The sequence below is a fragment of the Trichomycterus rosablanca genome, chromosome 24 (genome assembly GCF_030014385.1).
Source record: "Trichomycterus rosablanca isolate fTriRos1 chromosome 24, fTriRos1.hap1, whole genome shotgun sequence".
Lineage (NCBI taxonomy): Eukaryota > Metazoa > Chordata > Actinopteri > Siluriformes > Trichomycteridae > Trichomycterus > Trichomycterus rosablanca.
Window position 1 is genome coordinate 13,030,120 of NC_086011.1, and position 24,730 is coordinate 13,054,849.

A 24,730-nucleotide genomic window follows, 5' to 3' on the forward strand; every position below is an offset into this window, starting at 1 on the left:
GCGCCAGTCCATCACAGGGCAGACAAACACACACACACTCATACACACACCCATTTGCCTATAGGGCAATTCAGTGTCTCCAATTAACCTGACTGCATGTTTTTGGACTGCAGTCCGTTTCTCGGAGGAAACCCACACAGACACTTGGAGAATATGCAAACTCTGCACAGAAAGGACCCAGACCTCCCCGCCTAGGTATCAAACCCAGGACCTTCTTGCTGTGAGGCGAAAGTGCTACCCACCGAGCCATGACTAAATGTATAAAATCCCATTTTCCAAAAATGAGACATTTTCTAAAATGCAGTAAAGGCTAAAAACTGTAATTGGGTAAACTAATTGTATTCTGTAAATACAAAAAAATATAAAATGTGATGCCTGCAACACAATTAACACTGCTCTAGAAGGTTCCATAATTAGTAGTTTAACCGGGAACAGGTGAGGTCATCAATATTGAGTATAAAAGGAGCGTCCACCAAAGGTTTTGACTTTGCACCCATGGATGGGTCATGGTCCACCCCTTTGTGCCAAACTTTGTGTGAGAATTGTCAGTCAGTTCAAAGACAGTGTTTCTCAGGACAAGATGGCAAAGGATTCAGGTCTTTCACCATCTACAGTTCAAAATATTATTAAAACGGCCCTACCTAATTCCCGAATTACCGAAATGAGCCTTTTTCCATGAAATATTCAATTTGCTGTGCAATTCAACAAATTTAAGGTTTGTGTTTAACGATTTAACATTTTTCATTCACATAACGTATGAAATATGAGACACAATATGCCATATAAGGCGGTCATAGCAATCATACGGCATCATAATTAAGTGTAGGTTCATGACAGGAACGGTAGTTACTCATTAAACAAGGTTCATCAGTTCACAGAGTTATATCAAACACAGTCATGGACAATTTTGTATCTCCAATTCACCTCACTTGCATGTCTTTGGACTGTGGGAGGAAACCTGAGCTCCCCGAGGAAACCCACGTGGACACGGGGAGAAGATGCAAACTCCACACAGAAAGGACCCGGACCGCCCCACCTGGGGATCGAACCCAGGACCTCCTTGCTGTGAGGCGACAGTGCTACCCACTTAGCCACCGTGCCGCCCTCATTGAACTTCTAAAGCAGGAAATTCAGACACACTACTTAGACCACTTGGACACACTTTAGACAGTGATTATGTCACCACAATCTTTGCTTACAAAGCTCACACAGTTAGCCTCAGGCCTTTAAACCAATGGGCTGAGGCAGCACAACTTGCTAGCATGCAAGCTAACATCTTCCTTTGTGTTCCTTCTTTCCTGTGTGTCCAAGTGTGAATTTGCAAATAAATTACACCCTTTATACTAATTAAAAATCAAACAATATTTAGTGAAGATTGACTAGAGGTCTTATGTAAACTGCCATGCTGAGGTCTCTCAACAGATATTTGATGAGGCTTAATATGGTCCTGGGTTCGATCCCCAGGTAGGTCGGTCTGGGTCCTTTCTGAGTTTGCATGTTCTCCCCGTGTCCGTGTGGGTTTCCTCCGGGAGCTCCGGTTTCATGCAACAGTCCAAAGACTTGCAAGTGAGGTGAACTGGAGATATAAAATTGTCCATGACTGTGTTTGACATTAAACTTGTGAACTGATGATTCTTGTGTTATGAGTAACTACTGTTTCTGTCATGAATGTAACCAAAGAGTGTAAAACATGACATTAAAAACCTAAATAAATAAATTCACAAACAGGGCCTTCATCCTGCCTCTCTGCCATAAAGGTCTGGTTATTTTTGGAGTGGGGCAGAGATGGTTATCCAAACAACAGGTTCTCCCATTTCTGTACAGGACTTTTGAAGGCCTTCTTGCCTGTTTGCCGGCCAGCCAGACACCCAACTCTAGGAAGGTCCAAGATTGTGCCAATCTTCTTCTGTTTCAGTTAGCATAAAGTCTGTAGATATTGCAATGTCAACACTAGTTTTGTCATTTGTGGCATTTGTTTGTAAGAAGTCATGCATACTTTGTGTTTTTTGTGATTTTCTATGCAGATCAAACATAGCCAGGATGAAGAGAAGAGACGACTCTGCTCTCTCAGAGACCAGCTGAGACTGGCACTGCAGCCTGAACTTAAAGAGGTGATCGATTACACACCATTCACTCAACTCAGTTATTCTTTAAAAAAAAATAATGATCTTGAAAAGCAGTTTTAGAGACAATAGAGCCAGAAGTGCTAGGCTAGTGGACTATCAAATGGAAAATTGTCAGTTCAAATCCAAGCTGCTATGCATCCACTGTTGGACCCTTGAGCAAGGTCCTTAACAGTTTCTTCTCAGAGGGGTGCTGTAACAGTTAACAGAATTTTATTGGACTGTACACTTGTGCATGTTCACATGACAAATAAAGGCATTCTATACACCGATCAGTCATAACATTAAAACCACTTCATTGTTTTTACACTCACTGTCCATTTTATCAGCTCCACATACCATTTAGAAGCACTTTGTAGTCTACAATTACTGACTGTAGTCCATCTGTTACTCTGCATGCTTTGTTAGCCCCCTTTCATGCTGTTCTTCAATGGTCAGGACTCTCCCAGGACCACTACAGAGCAGGTATTATTTAGGTAGTGGATCATTCTCAGCACTGCAGTGACACTGACATGGTGGTGGTGTGTTAGTGTGTGTTGTGCTGGTATGAGTGGATCAGACAAAGCAGCACTGCTGGAGTTTTGAAACACCTCACTGTCACTGCTGGACTGAGAATAAACCACCAACCAAAAATATCCGGCCAACAGCGCCCCATGGGCAGCGTCCTGTGACCACTGATGAAGGTCTAGAAGATGACCGACTCAAACAGCAGCAATAGATGAGCGATTGTCTCTGACTTTACATCTACGAGGTGAACCAACTAGGTAGGAGTGTCTAATAGAGTGGACAGTGAGCGGACACGGTATTTAAAAACTCCAGCGGTGCTGCTGTGGCTGATCCATTCATACCAGTACAACACACACTAACACACCACCACCATGTCAGTGTCACTGCAATGCTGAGAATGATCCACCATCTAAATAATACCTGCTTTGTAGTGGTCCTGTGGGGGTCCTGACCATTGAAGAACAGGGTGAAAGCAGGTTAAAAAAGTATCTAAAAAACATATGGACTACAGTCAGTAATTGTAGAACTACAAAGTGCTTCTATATGGTAAGTGGAGCTGATAAAATGGACAGTGAGTGTAGAAACAAAGAGGTGGTTTTAACGTTATGGCTGATCAGTGTATACTGAACTGCTTGCAATAATATAATAATAACTTGTAGGTTTGTTTGTATGTATCATTGATCTAATGCATTGTAGTAATGTTGTGACAGTTATATTTCAACCACTATTTGTAACCAGCATTTCTCACTTGTTGCTTTTGCTCATGCAAAGACTTCACACTTCTGCTTCTGCTTATGACAGAAACACTGAACTAGTTAGTTATGCAACATGCAGTGAGCATTTCAGTTTAGAGCAAAGCCTGCTAACCTTATGTCAGTCATCAAATGATCAAATACAGTAGACCCTTGACTTATGAATTTAATTTTTTCCAAAGGGCTGTTCTTAAGTCAAAATTTTTGTTAGTTAAACCTATTTTTCCCATAAGAAATAATGTAAATAGAATTAATCCGTGCCAGACCTCCCAAACCCCCCCCCCCTTACCTAACCTTTCTAATGTCTTAAATTGTCTTTTTTGTTATAAGTACAAGCATATTTTCCCTTAAATCTTAAATTATAGAATTGACATTACTGTAATAAACAATAATGAACAACAATACACTGTAGTACTGTACTGTACATAAACACACATCACATTTCAGTACAGTGTGCTGTACCATACACCATAATACATTGTATCTACCAGAAACAACAATAACTCATATTTCTCTGTTATTTCCTTCTTTATTTCAATAGTGTTGTATTTTGTAGGTGTAATTGCACGAAAGAAAGAATACTTTACTGAGCCGAATTCCTTCTTCTCTCTCACTCACTGTCCCCTCTGTCTGATACGCAGTGACAGCTACAGGCAGGAGTAATTATACAACACAACAAATAGTAATTTTTCATTTTCTCACCACTGCACTTCCTCTGCAACTTCTTTGGGGACATTTTAATATAGAATTTTACAAAATGTAAAGAAAACACAGAAAAAAACACCGTCCGCTGTCTGAATGTTTTTTCACTGTATATACAGTGGTGTTCAAAAAAATAGCAGTGATTTAAAAAAAGTGCAAAATCATTATAATAACTTTTATTTCCATAAATGCAAATGCACTGAAAATACTACACTTTCAATTCTAAATAAAAACATTAACAAAATGTAGCCAGTTAGTGTTAATCCTTTACAGAAAATTAAGAAAAATGAATATTAGGCTGTTCGTAATCCAAAATTTGTTCGTACGTTAAATTGAAAAAGATGGCTCGTAACCCGAAATGTTTGTATGGTAAACCGTTCATAACTCAAGGGTCTACTCAAGGCTGTGTGTTAAGTTATGTGTCATATGTGTATTTGTTTGCTGCAGGACTCTTTCTGTAAACAGGCTGCTTACAGTATGCACCAACTACAAGGCAACAAACAGTATGGCACAGAGAAATCAGGCTTCCTGTACAAGAAGAGTGATGGGTAAAAAATTTTTACTTCCACAGTGATTCATGACAGTGTGACAGAACTAGAACAGTTTGTCTGTATACTATATTAAAGCTAAAATACTTTTGCAATATTTAAAAGTATGTAATGTTTCCTACAGTGTCCGTAAAACAACACTGATGAATAATTCTTATGATTTGTGTGTGTGTGTGGCCTAGAAATACTCATTTTATTTCTGACTGTTGCAGGCTGAGGAAGATGTGGCAGAAAAGGAAGTGTTCTGTGCAAAACTGCTACCTGACCATTGCTCATGGAACTGTAAGCAACTTTGTTATATAAACCATCCAGCTGGGGCCTTTTCACAATATACACTCACTGGGCATTTTTTAAAAGTTCACGTATCTGGTACATACAACCCCAAATCAGAAAACCTTTACTTACATTTACTTTGTCTTATTTGATTGCAGACAGGATGAACCTGAGATATTTCATGGTTTGTCTGGTCAACTTCATTTCATCTATTAATAAACATCCATTCCTGCATTTCAGGCCTGCAACACATTTCAAAAAAAGTTGGGACAGTAATGCATTTACCTTTTTGTAATGTTGCCATTCCTTTTCACCACACTTTAGTGTTTCAGGTTTTATTTTGTCCCATTCTTCCTGCAAACACATCTTAAGATGTGCAACAGTACGGGGTTGTTGTTGTCACATTCAAAATTCTTCACACAGAATCAGGTCAGGTCAAGGCTGCAGGCAGGCAGGCCAGTCCAGTACCCGTACTCTCTCCTTCCGCAGCCATGCCTTTGTAATGTGTGCAGCATGGGGTTTTGCATTGTCTAGTTGAAAAATGCATGGACGTCCCTGGAAAAGATAACATCTTGAAGGCAGCACATGTTGCTCTGATGTATTTTTCTGCATTAATGCTGCCATCACAGAAGTGTTAATGACCTTTGATAAGGGCTTGTCGCTGATAACAGTCTGGATCAGGGGTGGGCAATTAAATTTTCGAGGGGTCCACATAAGAAACTGGGACTATTGTGGAGGTGAACTTAATTCTGCTCAATATTAATTTTATCTCTTTATTTACATTTTCAGCATTTAGCAGACGCCTTTATCCAAAGTGACTTACAATAAAGTTACACCCTGATCAGCATTATTCCCCAACTCTGTGCAGCCAATCGTTGTTTATGTCGCCGCCCAGCCCAGTCGGATGGCAGAGCTGAGATCCGATACGATGTATTCAAAATCCCAGCTCTGGTGTGCTAGCGTATTTTACCGCATTGAACCATAATTTTAAAAAGCATTATTAATTATTAATTATGACATCTTATTAAAGTTAACATGTACATAAAGGTGAATGTTTTCTCGGTCTCTTTTTCTCTCTGTCTCTTTAGCCAAATAAAGCACCAGCCAAACTAAACCTCCTAACATGTCAGGTCAAACCCAGTCTGGAAGACAAGAAATGCTTTGACCTCATCTCCCGTAAGTTATGTCTAGCCTTGTGTTGCGTTTTGCAGCAAAGTTGTTTAAATGGAGAATATAACCATAATTTAATCCCTGCAGAACCGACTGTCAACAAAAGTTATTTTGCAGACAGTAATTATGTAACTGTGCTTGTGTGCTTTGATGCATGAATCTTAAGAATTTATCATCCTGCTGCACTTACATTTACACCGTTTTAGACGTAGCATTGTAGTGTTATACAATAAAGGTCACAACTATACACCGATCAGCCATAACATTAAATCCACCTCCTTATTTCTACACTCACTGTCCATTTTATCAGCTCCACTTACCATATAGTAGCACTTTGTAGTTCAACAATTACTGACTGTAGTCCGTCTGTTTCTCTGCATGCTTTGTCACCCCCCTTTCATGCTGTTCTTCATGTTTCATGCTGTATTATTTAGGTGGTGGATGATTCTCAGCACTGCAGTGACACTGACATAGTGGTGGTGTGTTAGTGTGTGTTGTGCTGGTATGAGTGGATCTGACACAACAGCGCTGATGGAGTTTTTGAACACCTCACTGTCACTGCTGGACTGAGAATAGTCCACCAACCAAAAATATCCAGCCGACAGCGTCCCATGAGCAGCGTCCTGTGACCACTGATAAAGATCTCAAAGGTGACCAACTCAAACAGCAGCAATAGATGAGCAATCGTCTCTGACTTTACATCTGCGAGGTGAACCAACTAGGTAGGAGTATGTAATAGAGTGGACAGTGAGTGGACACGGTATTTAAAAACTACAGCAGCGCTTCTGAGCACAACACACTCATACCAGCACAACACACACTATCACACCACCACCATGTCAGTGTCACTGCAGTGCTGAGAATGATCCACCACCTAAATAATACCTGCTCTGTGGTGGTCCTGTGGGTGTCCTGACCATTGAAGAACAGCATGAAAGGGGGCTAACAAAGCATGCAGAGAAACAGATGGACTACAGTCAGTAATTGTAGAACTACAAAGTGCTCCTATATGGTAAGTGGAGCTGATAAAATGGACAATGTGTGTAGAAACGAGGTGGTTTTAATGTTATGGCTGATCGGTGTATAATACGGCACAAAAGAACTATTATCTCTATACCTTGTGTGCATTGAAAAGTAAATTCTAGTATTCACAGGATGCTGTGGTGTATATGTCCTGTTTTAGTAATAGCATTGTTGCAACACAATGAGCTTAGATCTGTTTCATCATCCAATGTTTGCCAGTTTTTATGTAAGTGCATTACGGCTCATTGTGTTTTCGCTGCAGATAACCGCACTTATCACTTTCTTGCTGAGGATGAGCCAGACTGTGTAGCGTAAGTTCAAAGTTGCATTGTTTAGTTTTTTTTGGAACCTACAGTTTTACAATTGAACCTGTAGACTCATTCAATCTACAACCCCAAATCAGAAAAAGTTGGTACGGCATGGAGAATGCAAATAATAATCTGATCAACTTCATTTCATTTATTAATAAACATCCATTTCTGCATTTCAGGCCTGCAACACATTCCAAAAAAAGTTGGGACAGTAAAACATTTGCCACTTTGTTTCTTTTCACCACGCTTAAAAGACGTTTTGGCACCGATGATACCAAGTGATTTAGTGTTTCAGCTTTTATTTTGTCCCATTCTTCCTGCAAACACGTCTTAAGATGTGCAACAGTACGGGGTCGTCGTTGTCGCATTTTTCATTTCAAAATTCTCCACACATTCTCTATTGGGGACAGGTCAGGACTGCAGGCAGGCCAGTCCAGTACCCGTACCCTCTTCTTCCGCAGCCATGCCTTTGTCTTGTTGAAAAATGAATGGACGTCCTTGAAAAAGATGACATTTTGAAGGCAGCACATGTTGCTCTAAGATCTCAATGTTCTTTTCTGCATTAATGCTGCCATCACAGAAGTGTACATGACCTTTGCCAAGGGCACTGACACACCCCCATACCATGACAGACCCTGGCTTTTAGACTTGTTGCTGATAACAGTCTGGATGGTCCTTTTTGTCTTTCGTCCGGAGCACACGGCGTCCATTTTTTTCCAAAAAAGACCTGGAATGCTGATTCATCTGACCACAATACATGTTTCCACTGTGTGATGGTCCATCGTAGATGCCTCAGAGCCCAGAGAAATCAACGCTGCTTCTGGACATGGTTAACATAAGGCTGCTTTTTTGCACAGTAAAGATTTAAGTGGTATTTGTGCATGTAACTCTGTATTGTAGTGCTTGACAAAGGTTTGCCAAAGTAATCCCTCACCCATGTGGTTATATCAGCTATTGTTGAGTGGCGGTTCTTGATGCAGTGGCGTCTGAGGGATCAAATATCACAGGCGTTCAGCTTAAGCTTGCGTCCTTGGCCTTTACACAATGAAATTCCTCCGGATTCCTTGAATCGTTTAATGATATTATGCACTGTAGAGGGAAAATATGCAAATCCCTTCCAATCTTTTTGATTACATTTACCTGTTTGGACCTCATTATTAGCTCTAAATTGCCCCCATCCCAACTTTTTTTGGAATGTGTTGCAGGCCTGAAATGCAGGAATGGAGGTATATTAACAAATTATATTTCCATGCTGTCCCAACTTTTTCTGATTTGGGGTTGTATGTGTGGTGTATGTGTGGTGTATGTGTGGTGTATGTGTGGTGTATGTGTGGTGTATGTGTGTATATATACATAATCCCTACATGTAATATTCAACTCTCTAAATAAATATATTGTAAAATAAAAATAAAAAACAGATTTATTTAAATTCAAATTTCATTTCAGAACATTTGCAACATGTAATTATCTTTTTGTGTGTGTGTGATGTTCAGGTGGATCTCAGTGCTGATGAATAGTAAGCAGGAGGCTCTGAACGAGGCTCTAGATGAACACAAACAGACCGGTGAAAGCAGTGTTGAGGATCTGACACGAGCAGTCATAGAGGACATCCTCCGCATGCCGGGCAACCACATCTGCTGTGACTGTGGCGCTCCAGGTGATACGACTATTCAAATCATACATACTGCTTACAACTGTTGAGCACAACTGCCAAAAAAAGTCTATTTTTATAATAGTTGAAAGAATGTACAGATGCAATTAAAACGATTCAATTCTTATTGCAAATATTTATTAGCAAAATTTACAACTTTGTTTTCAATAAATAATTAAACAAGAACAATGTAACTAGTTTTTAGTTGTTAAATATTTTCTATTTATCTATATATACTAATCAGCCATAACATTAAAACCACCTCCTTGTTTCTACACTCACTGTCCATTTTATCAGCTCCACTTACCATATAGAAGCACTTTGTAGTTCTACAATTACTGACTGTAGTCCATCTGTTTCTCTGCATGCTTTGTTAGCCCCCTTTCATGCTGTTCTTCAATGGTCAGGACAACCACAGGACCACCACAGAGCAGGTATTATTTAGGTGGTGGATGATTCTCAGCACTGCAGTGACATTGACACTGTCACTACTGGACTGAGAATAGTCCACCAACCAAAAATATCCAGCCAACAGTGCCCTGTGGGCAGCGTTCTGTGACCACTGATGAAGGTCTCGAAGATGACCAACTCAAACAGCAGCAATAGATGAGCGATCGTCTCTGACTTTACATCTACAAGGTGGACCAACTAGGTAGGAGTGTCTAATAGAGTGGACAGTGAGTGGACACGGTACAGTGAGTGGACAGTGAGTGGACACGGTATTTAAATGGCTCATACCAGCACAACACACACTAACACACCACCACCATGTCAGTGTCACTGCAGTGCTGAGAATGATCCACCACCTAAAAAATACCTGCTCTGTGGTGGGCCTGTTGGGGTCTTGACCATTGAAGAACAGGGTGAAAGGAGGTTAAAAAAGTATGCGGAGAAATAGATTTACTACAGTCAGTAATTGTAGAACTACAAAGTGCTTCTATATGGTAAGCGGAGCTGATGAAATGAACAGTGAGTGTAGAAACAAGGAGGTGGTTTTAATGTTATGACTGATCAGTGTATACTTGAATGCTTTTAGATCCTACTTGGATTTCGACAAACCTGGGCATCCTGATTTGTATCGAATGCTCAGGAATCCATCGGGAGATGGGGGTGCATTACTCCCGCATCCAGTCCCTTTCGTTGGACAAGCTTGGCACCTCTGAACTCTTGGTGAGTCTCTTTACCACACAGTCCTCACAAAAAAGAAACAAATATGGGGAAACACGGTTTGGTTATGTTTATGTAATGTTTTAGTTTAAGTTTTGGCCATTCTGTTGCCAGATTAATGTATTTTACACTCTCTGTGTTTCTTTTTAGCTGGCAAGAAACATTGGGAACTCAGGGTTTAATGAAATCGTTGAGGCCAACCTTCCAAGTCAGTTTCTGAAGCCGTCTGCAGACAGTGACATGTAAGCAAAAAGCAGTTTGTCTGTTGCAGTTTTTAATTAATTTACTACAACCCCAAATCAGAAAAAGTTGGGACAGCATGGAAAATGCAAATAATAAAAAAAAACACAGAGTTTCTTACATTTACTTTGACTTTTATTTGATTGCAGACAGGATGAACCTGAGATATTTCATGTTTTGTCTACTCAACCTAATTTATTGTATTAATAAACATCCATTCCTGTCAGGCCTGCAACATGTTCCAAAAAAAGTCGGGACAGTAAAGCATTTACCACTTTGTAATGTTGCCATTCCTTTTCACCACACTTAAAAGACGTTTAGGTACCGAGGAGACCAAGTGATTTAGTGTTTCAGCTTTTATTTTGTCCCATTCTTCCTGCAAACACGTCTTAAGATGTGCAACAGTACGGGGTCGTCATTGTTGCATTTTTCGTTTCAAAATTCTCCACACATTCTCTATTGGCGACAGGTCAGGACTGCAGGCAGGCCAGTCCAGTACCTGTACCCTCTTCTCCTGCAGCCATGCCTTTGTAATGTGTGCAGCATGTGGTTTTGCATCGTCTTGTTGAAAAACATTCCTGGAAAAGATGACGTCTTGAAGGCAGCACGTTGCTCTAAGATCTCAATGTACTTTTCTGCAAATGTAAATGACCTTTGCCAAGGGCACTGACACACCCCATACCATGACAGACCCTGGCTTTTGGACTTGTTGCTGATAACAGTCTGGATGGTCCTTTTCGTCTTTGGTCTGGAGCACACTGCGTCCATTTTTTCCAAAAAAGACCTGGAATGCTGATTCATCTGACCACAATACACGTTTCCACTGCGTGATGGTCCATCCTAGATGTTTCCGAGCCCAGAGAAGTCGACGCCGCTTCTGGACATGGTTAACATAAGGCTTCTTTTTTTGCACAGTAAAGTTTTAAGTGGTATTTGTGCATGTAACTCTGTATTGTAGTGCCTGATAAAGGTTTGCCAAAGTAATCCCTCACCCATGTGGTTATATCAGCTATTGTTGAGCGGCGGTTCTTGATGCAGTGCCGTCTGAGGGATCGAAGATCACGGGCATTCAGCTTCAGCTTGCGCCCTTGGCCCTCATGCACTGAAATTCTTCCCGATTCCTTGAATGGTTTAATGATAAAATGCACTGTAGAGGGAGAAATATACAAATCCCTTCCAATCTTTCTTTGAGGTACATTGCTTTTAAACATTTCATTTTCTCACACATTTGTTTAGTCATCAGAGACTCAGCCTTTCCTGGATGCTGCTTTTGTATGAAACCATGATTACAATCACCTGTTGACATCACCTGTTTGGAATCACATCATTATTTAGTTTTTTTAACCTCATTACTAGCCCTAAACTGCCACCGTCCCAACTTTTTTAGAATGTGTTGCAGGCCTAAAATGCAGGAATGGATGTTTATTAACAAATGAAATGAAGTTGAGCAGATAAAACTTGAAATATCTTGGGTTCAAACTGTCTGCAATCAAATAAAAGAACCCGCTATTTACATTGTGCTCATTTAACTGGAATTAATTCAGCATTAAACGTTATAACACAACATTCTCAGCTCAGTGAGGATTGTAGCATTCTGTGTGTTTTCTAACCACATGCTTCTTTCTGTTATGGGAGGATGCCAGATGAAAAGATTACACATGCAGCTCATTTTATTACAGAATCCCTGCTGGAGTTTAAATGACTCCCACCTGTGCACCTCTTTCATAAAAATGCACTGAAACATTGGAGGGAGGCACACTAATTAAGATGTTTGCACTGAAATGGTATCAGCCAAGAATTTACTCCTGCTCACCAGAGCTATGCTTAATCTCTCTGTCCAAAGTAATGTAGTGCTCTGAGAAAAAATGGCCCCCATTTGGAGTTTTTGTCTTGTATAATTTTTGCACAATGTGATGAAAAAAATTTATCCTGTTCCTCTTAACATATTTCTTTTCTAGAGTTCTGCCAAGTTAGTCTGGGAGTGGTGGTGTTCTGCAATTTTTACATTTCGCCATAGACTTTTAATTGGGTTAAAATCAGGACTCTCAAGCATTTTCTTTTTCCCCAGCAATTTTCTCCCCTAATCTAGTCGTGTCCAATTACCCTGATTGCATCCTCCACTGATTCAACTCTCCACTGCTGACTGAGGACGCTTCTCAACTGACACACGCCCCCTCCGACACGTGCTCAGTACAGACTGCATTTTTCACCTGCCCGAGTCGAGTTCATATATCCCGATCAGCACTGTGTACGGAGAGCCACACCCTGATCAGCATTATTCCTCAGCTCTCTGCAGGCGCCATCAATCAGCCAACAGGGGCCGTAATTGCACCAGTTATGAGGACCCATGATCCGGCTTGCCTGACCCTATGAACAACAGGCAATCGTTGTTCATGCAGCCTCCCAGCCCAGCCGTATGGCAGAGCTGAGTTTTTATACGATGTATTCGAAAACCCAACTCTGGTGTGCTAACGTATTTATTTTACCGCTGCGGCACCTGAGCGGCTCTCAAGCATTTTCCTAATTTTAAACTATCAAAATGTTATTTGACACAGAAGACTGTTTTCCAGTTTAAGCTGTCTGGCAAAATGAAGCAAATTTTTTGTCTAGTTGTTTGGACGTAGGCACTGTGGCTGTATTTTTTAATGGCTACACTTTGTAACTATGTCAGAAATTGAGACAGAAATTGCATTTTAAAGGCCATTTTATTATAAATGTTATTTGGCTATCAAATGCCCTTTTTATACATTAATATACTTTTCTAATTATTATTATTATTATTATCATAATCATCATACAACCCCAAATCAGAAAAATTTAACACAGTATGGACAATGCAAATAAAATAAAAATGCAGTGTTCCTTACATTTCAGTGCGTAAAGGCCAAGGGTGCAAGCTTAAGCTGAATGCCCGTGATCTTCCATCCCTCAGATGGCACTACATCAAGAACCGCCACTCAACAATAGCTGATATAACCACATGGGCAAGAGATTACTTTGGCAGACCTTTGTCAAGCACTTCAACACACAGTTACATGCACAAATGCCACTTAAAACTTTACTGTGCAAAAAGGAAGCCTTATGTTAACCATATCCAGAAGCGGCGTCGACTTCTCTGAGCTCAGAGGCATCTAGGATGGACCATCACACAATGGAAATATGTGTTGTGGTCAGATGAATCAGCAGCCTAGGTCTTTTTTGGAAAAAATGGTCTGTGCACTCCGGACCAAAGATGAAAAACCAGGGTCTGTCATGGTATGGGGGTGTGTCAGTGCCCTTGGCAGAGGTCATTTACACTTCTGTTATGGCAGCATTAATGCAGAAATGTACTTTAAGATCCTAGAGCAACATATGCTGCTTTCAAGACATCTTTTCCAGGCAAGACGATGCAAAACCACATGCTGCACACATTACAAAGGCATAGCTGTGGAAGAAGAGGGTACGGGTACTGGACTGGCCTGCCTGCAGTCCTGACCTGTCCCCAATAGAGAATGTGTGGAGAATTTTGAAACGGAAAATGCGACAACGACGACCCCGTACTGTTGCACATCTTAAGACGTGTTTGCAGGAAGAATGAGACAAAATAAAATCTGAAACACTAAATCACTTGGTCTCCTCTGTGCCAAAATGTCTTTTAAGTGTGGTGAAAAGGAATAGCACTGTTCCAACTTTTTTGGAATGTGTTGCAGGCCTGAAATGCAGGAATGGATGGTTCATCCTGTCTGCAATGAAATAAAGGTCAAAGTAAATGTAGGAAACTCTGTGTTTTTATTACTTGCATTTTCCATGCTGTCCCAACTTTTTCTGATTTGGAGTTGTAAATAAGAATCATTGTAGATCATTTGGATCTGTAACTTCTGTAATGATTTTAACAGTAAGTAAACTTGTGTATGGTTGTGTGTGTGTTGGGGGTGTGTACAGGGCGACACGTAAAGACTTCATCCTGGCAAAGTATATCGAGTGTCAATTTGCTCATCGTAGCGGTTGTTCCTCCGACACCCTGCGGAGACGACTAAAGGAGGCGGTACATTCACGAGATATCTTCAGCCTGGTGCAGCTCTACTCAGAAAAACTGGACTTGACCCATCCTTTGCCCAGCCCACTGCAGGTACATACAGTTTCTTCAGTTTTTCTATGCCTTGCCCTAAGGTACTGCAGGTACACATACTCCATAGTCTGCCTTTGCCAGCCTTCTGCTGGTATACATACACACACACGCCTTCCTCTATGAGATAGCATACCAACACTTCTTAGCTCATCTATTTGCAGGTACATAATGATGTATCTAATTTGACTCTGGTCCTATTAGCCAGATGTTTGGCTGTTGCTTAATTTGGCTTTAGTTATTGATTGACACTTATGGGTAGGCAGTTAATTAGTACAAATTAGGATGCAACACCCTGGATGCATTTTTTCACTGTTAACACTTGTTACATACACTGATCAGCCATAATATTAAAACCACCTCCTTGTTTCTACACCCACTGTCCATTTTATCAGCTCCACTTACCATAAAGAACCTTTTTAACCTGCTTTCATCCTGTTCTTCAATGGTCAGGACCCCCACATGGCCACCACAGAGCAGGTATTATTTAGGTGGTGGATCATTCTCAGCACTGCAATGACAATGACATGGTGGTGGTGTGTTAGTGTGTGTTGTGCTGGTATGAGTGGATCAGACACAGCAGCACTGCTGGAGTTTTTAAAAACCGTGTCCACTCACTGTCCACTCTATTAGACACTCCTACCTAGTTGGTCCACCTTGTAGATGTAAAGTCAAAGACGATCGCTCATCTATTGCTGCTGTTTGTGTTGGTCATCTTCTAGACCTTCATCAGTGGTCACAGAACGCTGCCCACAGGATGCTGTTGGCTGGATATATTTTTGGTTGGTGGACTATTCTGAGTCCAGCAGTGACAGTGGGGTTTTTAAAAACTCCAGCAGCGCTGCTGTGTTTGATCCACTCATACCAGCACAATACACACTAACACCACCACCACCATGTCAGTGTCACTGCAGTGCTGAGAATGACCCACCACCCAAATAATACCTGGCCTGTAGTGGTCCTGGGAGAGTCCTGACCATTGAAGAACAGCATGAAAGGGGGCTAACAAAGCATGCAGAGAAACAGATGGACTACAGTCAGTAATTGTAGAACTACAAAGTGTAGAACTACAAAGAAACAAGGAGGTGGTTTAATGTTACGTCTGATCAGTGTATATTCATTAACTATCACACCTAGGGACAATTTCGAGAAGCCAAGATTATGAGACAAAAAAAGTAGCAGTAGCCTGCGTATAGCCAGCACTGTAGATACACACATAAAACAGATATACCACAGTGTTGCTAAATTATTTAAAAAACGACTCTGGTGCTCTTAGCAAGATGAATCCTGAAGGGGAAAATAAAAAGACAAAGTAATATGCTTTGCATGGCAGATAAATCAATGGCTTGTGATGCATAACCACATGGTATCAACGTACTATTGATTCTCATGTGAGAAATCTGTGAGAGAGAGACGTTTTCTCCCCTTGGCATTGCAAGCTGCTTTGTTATTCCTCTTCCAGCCATTAGCTGTTTTATTTTGTTTTTACTCTCTAGTTGTGTCTGCTTTTATGGTGCTTAGTCCAGATTCCAGTTCTTTGTTCTTTTTTGGAACTTAAACCATTCTAGGCCCTAAATTACAACTCTGACCAAAAGTGTGTTAAGCAAATCAAAATATGTTTACATTTATTAGTAAATTGTTCAGAGCTTTGTACACTTTGTACACACTATATAAGCGATCCCCAACCATTTTTGCACCACAGACTGGTTTTATATAAGATATAATTTCACAGACTGCGGGGTGGGGGGATTTAAATTCGAATAACAATATTACTCACAAATGATGGAAAATTAGGGCTGCAATGAGATGCTCCCACCTAGGGGTGATAGGAAGCAATAACACCTAAAGTGTGTTGTAAATGGAAGCAGCATTTTCACTGCTTTTGCAGCGATCTCTAATTATTTATTCTTTCTGTGCAGCCCGGTAATAAATGACAGTGGTTGGGGACCACTGTACTATTTCATAAGGTCCATAAATTTACTGTAGGTGTGTCCAAACATTTTACTTGCTTGCTTTGGGCTTTGTTGGTAATTGTGGGTAATTGTTTATCTTTATTCTCAAGGAAAAACGAGAGACTGCACTGCATCTTGCTGTGTTACTAGCAGACCGGACCTCGCTGCACATGGTGGACTTTCTGGTACACAACAGGTGAGAGCATGATTATCAATTTCAATATTGTAGATAGAACAGATGCCTTTTAATTCCACATTATACAATCTATAGACAATATACACCGACTAAGCATAACATTATGACCACTGACAGGTGACGTGAATAACACTGATTATCTCTTCATCACGACACCTGTTAGTGGGTGGGATAAATTAGCCAGCAAGTGAACATTTTATCCTCAAAGTTGATGTGTTAGAAGCAGGTAAATTGAGCAGCGTAAGGATTTGAGCGAGTTTGACAAGGGCAAAACTGTGATGGCTAGACGACTGGGTCAGAACATCTCCAAAACTGCAGCTCCTGTGGGGTGTTTCCATTCTGCAGTGCTCAATATCTATCAAAAGTGGTCCAAGGAAGGAACAGTGGTAAACCAGCGACAGGATCATGGCCAGCCAAGGCTCACTGACGCATGTGGGAAGCGAACCAGTTAATGCTGGTTCTGATAGAAAGGTGTCAGAATACACAGTGCATCAGAGTTGGCAGCAAAAGGGGAACCAACACAATATTAGGAAGGTGGTCATAATGTTATTCCTGATCAGTGTATGTGGACATTTTTTCTAATATTGAGATTAAATGGTATAAAAATGGCTAACCGGTATAAAAATCCTTTATTAATTTACATGCTATGATTTTAAATTGAATTGAGTTTGGGGAAGGCTCTTTTTTGTTTTGGTATGATAACTAAAATGAAAGGTAAAGCATTTTGATATATTATGTTAATATTATTCTAAGTGTAAGAAAGTATTAGTACAAATCCCACTGCTGAAAAAAAGTTGGGACATTTAGTTAAATGCACTAATAACAAGAATTTGTGAGTTGTTAAATCTCTTTAACCTTCATTTAACTGGAAAAAAAGGAAATATATTTATTTGTTTTCACTGACCAAGTTGATTGTATTTTGTAAACAGAAACTATTAAAAACGTAATGCCTGTAGCAGGACAGGGCCATGTGTACCACCGGGTTACATCACTTTTTCTATTAATTCCACTTTTTAATTGTTTGCAAGTTTTGCAAGTGGAATTTTTCTCCATCTTTGCTTGATCTGAGACTTCAGCTCCTCAACAGTCTGTGGTCGTCTTGTGTCTTGCTCCTCTTCATGGAATACCACTATGGATTTTCAATAGGAGACAGAACTGGACTATAGGCAGGCCAGTCATGCACATGTACTCTACAAAGTCAGCTGTCTACAGTATATGTAATCCATATTTCACCACATATGGTATTATATAAAAGTATGTCATTGTGTACTTTTACGTACTATGTACAGAGAGCTTAAATTACAGTACGAATTAACTAACATCACCTTGCAAAGAGGCCATGATCCTATATCTATGGTAAAGAAAGACTTAATTTTTTGTTAAATAATAAACTGCATCCTGTATCACATTAAATAGTATGTAACATTACAGTTGGTGAAATGCTCTGTTGGTGCATCAGTCTACTACTCTAGCACACTACTGTTGAAAATCTCTTGGAGGAGATGGCCAAAGTGATGATTTTGGGGCCTTGTCTGGGGTGTATTCCTGCCTTGCGACCAGTGTTTCTGAGGAAACAGGAGAAACTGTTTAATCTGATGAGCATAGCAAGCTGACACAGGATTGTCTTAATATACAGTGGTACCGTGAAACTCAGCGTCAGTTGTTTCTGGGAGTGGCGTTGAGTATTAAAGGTGTTGAGTTTCAAGGTATGTTTTCTCATAAGGCTGTATGGGAAACCAGTTAATGTGTTCCATGGTCCTGTGAAACTGCATATATTTTAGGCTAATGTACAATAATGGGGTTGTTAAATAAATATAATAGCAAATATAAAAAAACACTGAAATACAATTGAAAACAGTTACAAATAAAACCTGCTTACCCTTATTTCTTTATTGTTTCCTTATGCTTCTTAATTGTGGAGATGCTTGATCTTGGAATATTGTATTATTACAGTAAAGGCGCATTCACATGAGAAGCGGCACAATAGGTTTATTAGTGCCATTATTAGGTATAATAGTGCCATTGTTTCCTATAGAGTGTGTCGGTGCACAAAGCTTAACGTGACTTATTGTACTAAAACAATGAGCCAGGAATTAAATTAGTGGAGAGAACTTATAAGCAGTTATAATTAAGAGAGGTTTAGTGTTTCTATGTCATTCTTTTAATACATTTAGTCACGTTAAGCTTTTTGTAATGATAAGCATTTTAGACTTTCTTAAAATAAACTGATTTTTATAACACAAGTTTCAAAGGGGAAATAGAAGAAAAATCCAGCTAAACACAGATACATGTGGAGCTTTCAGAGTGAATTTGATGGTTATTCCACACAAATGCAGATTCGTCTTTCAATGATGTCTTACTGCAACACTCAAGCTTAACAAAGCGACTGTTCATTGTTAAATTGAAATTAAATGAATACATTTTAAAAAAACGAAACATGTTGAGTTTAAGGTAAACGTCGAGTTTAGGGGTACAAATTTCTCGACGAAGGGCAACAAGTTTCAAAAATTTTGAGTTTAGGGGACGTCGAGTTACAAGGTACCACTGTATATTTCTTATAGTATAAATGTCTCATTTCTCTGGGTAGATATTCTTTTTAATATAATGTATATCTCTCAACCACTTAACCATGCCTGTCACTTTAGGGAAATGAGATAAGACTTTATTGATCCCCTTGGGGAAATTAACTTGTTACAGCAGTATGAAGCAAGGAAAACTCCTTTAAGAAGAAGTGATGTACATATATTATAGTCAAAAATAGAATATACATAAAAAATATGAAGAATATACACTGCCTGGCCAAAAAAAAAAGGTCACACACTCTAATATTTCGTTGGACCACCTTTAGCTTTGATTACGGCACGCATTCCAAAAAAAATCCATTGATGGAATAACCTGGTGGTTCAGTATATTCGGGTACTCAGCTGACCTCATTCTTTGGGCACATAACGTTGCTGAACCTAGACCTGACCAACTGCAGCAACCCCAGATCATAGCACTGCCCCCACAGGCTTGTACGGTAGGCACTAGGCATGATGGGTGCATCACTTCAGCCGCCTCTCTTCTTACCCTGATGCGCCCATCACTCTGGAACAGGGTACATTTGGACTCATCAGACCACATGACCTTCTTCCAATGCTCCAGAGTCCAATCTTTATGCTCCCTAGCAAATTGAAGCCGTTTTTGCTGGTTAGCCTCACTGACAAGTGGTTTCCTTAAGGCTACACAGCTGTTTAGTCCCAGTCCCTTGAGTTCCCTTCGCATTGTGTGTGTGGAAATGCTCTTACTTTCACTATTAAACATATCCCTGAGTTCTACTGTAGTTTTTCTACCATTTGATTTCACCAAACGTTTAAGTGATCGCCGATTACGATCATTCAAGATTTTTTTCCGACCACATTCCTTCCTCGAAGATGATGTTTCCCCACTGTCCTTCCACTTTTTAATAATGCGTTGGACAGTTCTTTACCCGATTTTAGTAGTTTCAGCTAAATCTCCTTAGATGTTTTCTCTGCTTGATGCATGCCAGTAATTTGACCCTTCTGAAACAGATTAACATCTTTTCCACGACCACAGGATGTGTCTTTCCACATGGTTGTTTAACAAATGAGAAGCTACTCACTGCATCAGTTAGGGTTAAATAACTTGTTGCCAGCTGAAACATAATCACCCATGCAGAAATTATCCAATGGGAGGCTTTTACCTATTTGCTTAGTTAAATCCAGGTGGTGACCTTTTTTTGGCCAGGCAGTGTATTACTTATTGAGTGACATATCACATATTATTATTGAAAGCCCTGATGGGTGCTGGAATGAAGGACCTGCAATAGTGCTCCTTCTTACACGGGGGTGGAGGAGTTTTGTGCTGAAGGAGCTTGTTAGGACCCCTACAGACTCGAGTAGTGGATGTGCGTTGTTGTCCAGGATGGATGACAGCTTGGCTATCATCCTCCTTTCTCCCACCTCCTCTACAGATTCTAGAGGACAGTTCAAGACAGAGCTTTTACTGTCTTTCTTTCCGAGATTGCACCTCCCCAGCACGCCACTGCATAGAAGATGGCTGATACTACCACAGTGTCATAGAAGGATCTAAGCAGTGGTCGGCTCACTCCAAAGGACCTCAGTCTCCTCAGTAGGTGGAGGCGACTTTGGCCCTTTCTATATAGAGCATCAGAGTTGCTAACCAAGTCCAGTTTGTTATTGAGGTATTTAATAGGTGATAATTAAGTGAGCACAAAAGAAAAGGGACTAAAGACACGACTAGAACAAGGACATGGATTAAAACTGATATAAGTGATATACATGTTATAAAAGGCTCTTGTAACATTGATGCATTTGTTTTAGTAACAATATGGATGCCCAGACTGTGAAAGGAAACACTGCCCTGCACTACTGCTGTCTTCACAATAAAACTGAGTGCCTAAAGCTACTCCTGAGAGCCAAGGCCAATGCACATATCAGTAAGTGAACCTACCTTCCTTTCTGTGTGCTTTTTTCCTACCTGTTACTTTATACATTTCATTTCATTTCATTCAGATAGCAAATATAATGAAACTGCTATTCCTTCGTTTGAATAAAATGGTTCATAACTGAATGAGACACTTTTCTCTAAATAACAAGGCTGATTGGGTTGATGGCTGATTGTGATGATTTGATTATGCAGTTCGAGCCGTTCTGATTGAAGTGGGTTGATGAAAATTGTTCTGCTTTATAGAAAATGAGAATGGTGAAACAGCTCTGGACATTGCTCGAAGACTGAAGTACACTCACTGTGAAGAGCTGGTAAATGACATTAGGTTTTATTTTTCTTTTATAAGCTTATATTAATGGACCAGTTTCACATGGCCTTTTAATTGTATAATAGTAATTAATCTAGCATGAATCTAGTGCTCTCTTTTTGTCTGTTTAAAGTTATTTAGATTATTTATAATTATAAAGAATTGTTTTGTAACGAGTGCTTTCTTTTTCAGATCCAGCAGTCTCAGAATAACCAGTACAACATGCACATTCATGTGGAGTATGAATGGAGACTGCGGCAGGATGACTTGTATGAGAGTGATGAGGACCTGGAAGACAAGGTCAGGATCTATATAAAAAGAATATTTAAACAAATAGGGGTAGAGATTTTTACTGTTTTTATAGATGTGCAGGGTCATTTTATTTTTATCATATTTCCAGCAGTAAGTACAGCACAGCATTATGAAAAGCTGTCAGATTATTTATGCTTATGTTCAAAGAATTTATAGCATATGCAAGTACACCGATCAGGCATAACATTATGACCACTGACAGGTGAAGTGAATAACACTGATTATCTCTTTGTCGCGGCACCTGTTAGTGGTTGATTTATTAGAGGCAGCAAGTGAACATTTTATCCTCAAAGAAGCATAAGGATTTAAGCAAGTTTGACAAGGGCTAGACGACTGGGTCAGAGCATCTCCAAAACTGCAGCTCTTGTGGGGTGTTCCCAGTCTGCAGTGGTCAGTATCTATCAAAAGTGGTCCAAGGAAGGAACAGTGGTAAACCGGTTACAGGGTCATGGCCAGCCAAGGCTCTTTGATGCACGAGGGGAGCGAAGGCTGGCCCGTATGGTCCAGTCCAACAGACGAACTACTGTAGCTCAAATTGCTGAAGAAGTTAATGCTGATTCTGATAGAAAGGTGCATTTTGGCAGCAAAAGGGGTCCAACACAATATTAGGAAGGTGGTCATAATGTTATGCCTCATTGGTGTATATGCAACACCTATTTTACCCTTGTAAAAATTGCCAGTCCGGGTCCTTTCTGTGTGGAGTTTGCATGTTCTCCCCGTGTTTGCTTGGGTTTCCTCCCACAGTCCAAAGACCTGCAGGTAAGGTGAATTGGAGATACAAAATTGTCCATGACTGTGTTTGACATTAAATTGATGAATCTTGTGTAATGAGTAACTACCGTTTCTGTCATGAATGTAACCAAAGTGTAAAACATGATGTTAAAATCCTAATTAATACAATAAATAAATGTTTTCTTTTACTCAGAAGAGCATTTTGAGGTTAACGTGACAGTCTGGCTTGAAACTGAAGATCTAATTAATATCAAAGGTGGTAAACTCAGGACTCCGGGAGTTCCAGTCCACTGAATTTTTTCACACTAAATGTCTCAAACCATGTCTGTATGGTCCTTGCTTTGTGCAGTAGGGCTCAATCATGCTGGAACTAACAAAGCCATCTGTAGACTGTTGCCACAAAGTTGGAAGCACAAACTTTATTTTATGTCTATTTTCTCCAATTTTTCTCCCAATTTTCTCCTCTAATCTAGTCGTATCCAATTACCCTCATTGCGTTACGCTTCACCTCTACCGATACACCCCTCCACTGCTGACTGATGAGCCTCGCAACTGACACACGCCCCCTCCGACACGTGTGCACTACCGACTGCATCTTTTCACCTGCACGAGGCGAGTTCATATGCGGATCAGCCTTGTGCACTAAGAGCCACACACTGATCAGCATTATTCCCCAACTCTGCACAGGCGTCATCAATCAGCCAGCAGAGGTCGTAATTGCACCATTTATGAGGAACCCTGGTCCGGCTTGTCCCACCCTGCGCACAACATCCAATCGTTGTTCATGTAGCCACCCAGCCCAGCATTCGAAATCCCAGCTCTGGTGTGCTAGCGTATTTTACCGCTGCGTTCCCTGAGCGGCCATATAATCGCGTTTTGATAACTGTTAGCAATGAGTGTGCCTAAACCACCTAAATTTAATAATTAAGAGGGGTGTCCACATACTTTTGGCCATGTTATTTATTTTATTAGGATTTTAATGTCATGCTTTACACACCTTGGTTACATTCATGACAGGACAGGTAGCTACTGGTTACACAAGATTCAACCATGGACACAGTCATGGACAATTTTGTATCTTTTGTATGTCTTTGGACTGTGGGAGGAAACCCACGCACACACAGGCAGAACATGCAAACTCTACACACAAAGGACCCGGACCACTCCACCTGGGAATCGAACCCAGGACCTCCTTTCTGTGAGGCGACAGTGAGCCACTGTGCCGCCCCATTTTTGATAATTGTTTAAACCTTAATTAAACAATTCTACCAGTCAAATCTTTACTAAAAACGGCTTTTCACACTTTACAAACAGTTTAATACTCTAGTATTAGAACTTGGTACTTCTGCTTATACTTCTACCCAGCCTTTGCAGCTGCACCTTGTAAGCATAGACATTTTAATCACAAGGACTTAAACCAAGCTGTGACATCAAGGTCTCAAAAACCACCAGCACACTACCATATCACTCTCACGTCTGGTTGGTCCATGATGGCACAGGCTTATCGCACCTACTGTATATGGTAGTCGGACCTGATAAAACAGTGACTTATCTCTGTGCACAGTCAGGCCCAGTGAAGAAGGAACGCTTCGGACGTCCATTCAGCATGTACCAGAGCAGCTGTTCTTCACAAAACCGGGGTGGAGGAGGAGGAGGAGGAGGAGGGATCCTCAGCATGACCCGGAGATTGACTATATCTCGGGGAGATCACAAGCGGGATGTGTATTGTAGTCCCGCCAGTCAGACGCGCAGCTTGGATAGTCCACCACCTCCACCGCCATCTTCACCTGCACCTCCACTGCCTCCAAGAGTGAAAGGTAAGATACAGGAAATCATAAGTAATAAAATGCTCAGAGAGAAGAGCAAACAAGTCACCGCTGACCCTATTTCTCTGAACGATGTGTGAATAATAATGTGGTATGATGTGTAATTTCATGACCAAAGGCTGCGATACTCTCTCGAATCAACTTCTCCTATTTTTGAATTATATTTAGTTCTTTTATGTGTTAACTGTCGGATTGATTTCATTTAATTGGTACAGTGGTGTTCAAAAAAATAGCAGTGATTTTAAAAAAGCGAATAAAGCACAAAATCATTATAATAACTTTTATTTCCATAAATGCAAATGCACTGAAAATACTACACTTTCAATTCTAAATCAAAACATTAACAAAATTTAGTCAGTTTGT

The 24,730-nt window shown here is 40.4% G+C and overlaps 1 protein-coding gene across 1 annotated transcript in view; it reads left to right on the top strand.

Moving 5' to 3' along the window:
* unm_sa1614 (un-named sa1614) overlaps window positions 1-24,730 on the top strand; it is a 79,912-nt gene that overhangs the window by 42,408 nt on the left and 12,774 nt on the right. Inside the window, exons 9-22 of the mRNA XM_062986277.1 lie at window positions 2,025-2,111; window positions 4,532-4,632; window positions 4,845-4,914; window positions 5,994-6,081; window positions 7,361-7,409; window positions 8,903-9,066; window positions 10,097-10,230; window positions 10,378-10,469; window positions 14,389-14,575; window positions 16,635-16,720; window positions 21,064-21,179; window positions 21,434-21,501; window positions 21,690-21,797; window positions 24,106-24,358. Of these exons, the coding sequence (XP_062842347.1) occupies window positions 2,025-2,111; window positions 4,532-4,632; window positions 4,845-4,914; window positions 5,994-6,081; window positions 7,361-7,409; window positions 8,903-9,066; window positions 10,097-10,230; window positions 10,378-10,469; window positions 14,389-14,575; window positions 16,635-16,720; window positions 21,064-21,179; window positions 21,434-21,501; window positions 21,690-21,797; window positions 24,106-24,358 (1,603 nt within the window). The remainder of the gene's footprint in view (window positions 1-2,024; window positions 2,112-4,531; window positions 4,633-4,844; window positions 4,915-5,993; window positions 6,082-7,360; window positions 7,410-8,902; window positions 9,067-10,096; window positions 10,231-10,377; window positions 10,470-14,388; window positions 14,576-16,634; window positions 16,721-21,063; window positions 21,180-21,433; window positions 21,502-21,689; window positions 21,798-24,105; window positions 24,359-24,730) is intronic.